Here is a 2500-nt window from a genome sequence, read left to right as displayed (position 1 = left end):
CCTCATAGTAATGAGTTACGTGAATAGATAAAACCAATATGTAAACATTAGTAATTCAAATTAAGTTTTAAGCGTTTATTTGTACATGCCAGACGCCCATAGGAAAGATAATCAAGGGTCCTTTTATGGCTTAAACCGGAAGGAAATTATTTTGACAGTAGAGGGAAAGGAACAGTCGTAACTAATTTAAAATGCTTTATTGGGAAGAAAACTTTCTTGCCATTACCTCCAGTAAATGAATCTAATTATCAAAGGATTTCTTTTTTTTATTCCGGTTGTCGAATCCTATTTCAATGTTTTCTAACCAAATCCTACATGTGAGCATTAAAGCAAGAAATTTGAGAACTTATTAATTTTCACTTTCCAAATTTTACCTTCCCATACATGCATGATTATGGTGACATAAACACAGAGAGAGAGAGAGAGAGAGAGAGAGAGAGAGAGAGAGAGGGAGAGAGAGAGTTAAAATTATATGTAATACAATTGGATATGCTATACTGGATGTCAATTTTCAGGTAAATGACTAGCACACAATAAAAAGATATACATTCTTTGAGAGAGAGAGAGAGAGAGAGAGAGAGAGAGAGAGAGAGAGAGAGAGAGAGAGAGAGAGAGAGAGAGAGCGAGAGTTAAAATTCTATGTAATACAATTGGATATGCTATGCTGGATGTCAATTTTCAGGTAAATGACTAGCATAGAATAAAAAGATATACGTTCCTTGAGAGAGAGAGAGGCCGGTTAATAATACTCACAATTAATTGAATCATCAGCGTGTATTCCTGGATGGTCTCAAAATCCAAATTCCTTGAGGCGACAAAAACCGTCACACCTGTGCTATCGTGACACTCCCCCGAATGCTCCTGTCGTCTGTGGACACCAGTAAGATATAGCTATTAGAGTAAAGTGAGAATCACTTTATCATTCTTTACCATAAGCACGCCAGGGTCTTTTGCGAATGAAGGCAGTGGAATGCAAACCTTGTTATTTGTTATAATTAATTTACAGTCTTGTTTCACCTTTGGAAATCGTTCCAAATGTTCATTATTGTCATTGAAATAATCTCAAGACTTCATTACCATTGATTTGTGAAATAAGCGGTCCCTAATTTTCATAAATTGAAATTTCGGTAAATTGTTATGATGTTTATAAAAACTTTAGGACTGCATGGTTGCAAATAGTTACCAGACTTCATAATCACAACTAGAATATTGATTTTATTGCATGTAGATCATTAGATAAAAACTCCATTACTACTATGTTAGTTAAAAATCTTTCAGAAATAGTAAGAATAGAAAAATTAAAGACCCGCACATACAAATTCAAATGTATAGACAGTGTGTTCCCTTAAATTAACGGGCAGAACTAAATTCATCACCTAACAAAATAAAAGAATAAATAATTATTCAAGAAATGAAGAATTTTTCACCATTATGAATGTATGAGATACTGAGCTTTTTATTCTACGGATCGATAGGAAAATTATCAAAATACAATACAAATTGCCTCTATATATCATGTGCCACTAAACATTAATATTCAAGAAAAAGTGGGCAAAGAAGTGAAAATAATACTAAACGAAGTGCTAAATAATCTATTCTTCCATTGAAGAGTTACCTCAATAAGTCATAAATGATAAAGTTCATCTTCTCTGGATTATCATATCAAAGATGAGGAATAATTTTTCATGACTTTCTTGAAGCATCCAAAATATAGTGCAGTTTGATATTGAACTAAATATTACAATAGATAAATAATTCGACAACCAAATTTCATCTGGTCTTGAGAGAGAGAGAGAGAGAGAGAGAGAGAGAGAGAGAGAGAGAGAGAGAGAGAGAGAGAGAGAGAGAGAGAGAGAGTGAGAGAGAGAGAGAGAGAGAGAGAGGGGTTACCCTTTCCGAGTTTAAAAAATATAAAATAGCTAGAGAAATCTTCAAAATCTGAACAATGTTAACGTGTCCCCTTTGAATTTCTATAATGGTGAAAATTTCGACATTTTTTTTCTATTCAACATAAGAATAAATAGATATGTATTTATGCATTGTGCTTTTGATAACCAAAGAGCATGTTATATATTGTGCGTTATTACTCACCTGATGGCAAATGTCCCATCGGAATTAGTATCTGGCGTGTTGCCGTTCAGTAGAGTGAAGTAAACAAGCGAGCTGTCTGCCAGATTAGACCTGAAAGGAAAAATAAAGGAATCTTGGGACAAGGAACTTTGAAGATTAATGATTGTGAAGAAGGATTTCGTATTTAGATGATTCTTAATAAAATCAAAAGAAGCCGTTGTCAATGAAGGCATGAAATTTGAGAATTATGTAAATGAAATTATAATTTAGAAAAAAAAATCAAAGTTCTGATAAGTACATATACGGTAGATAATTCTTCAAAATTCTCAGGTGATATGTAACTTGAAACATTCTTCATGTACCGAATGATTCTTAACTTAGCTAAGGATTGGAGAATTGTGTAAAGTAACTGTAAATCTAAAACATCAAA

The 2500-nt window shown here is 33.1% G+C and overlaps 1 protein-coding gene across 1 annotated transcript in view; it reads right to left on the bottom strand.

Annotated features, from left to right (window-relative positions):
- The window catches only part of LOC137643216 (DE-cadherin-like), a 184242-nt gene that overhangs the window by 104569 nt on the left and 77173 nt on the right, over positions 1 to 2500 (bottom strand). The window contains exons 13-14 of the mRNA XM_068376064.1: positions 2092 to 2181; positions 754 to 868 (exon numbers count right to left, since the gene is read on the bottom strand). Coding sequence (XP_068232165.1) covers positions 754 to 868; positions 2092 to 2181 — 205 coding nt within the window. The remainder of the gene's footprint in view (positions 1 to 753; positions 869 to 2091; positions 2182 to 2500) is intronic.

Source organism: Palaemon carinicauda, chromosome 6 (genome assembly GCF_036898095.1).
Source record: "Palaemon carinicauda isolate YSFRI2023 chromosome 6, ASM3689809v2, whole genome shotgun sequence".
NCBI classification, from domain to species: Eukaryota; Metazoa; Arthropoda; class Malacostraca; order Decapoda; family Palaemonidae; genus Palaemon; species Palaemon carinicauda.
The sequence above is the reverse complement of the archived record's forward strand: the minus strand, read 5'-3'. Positions and strand labels throughout refer to the sequence as shown.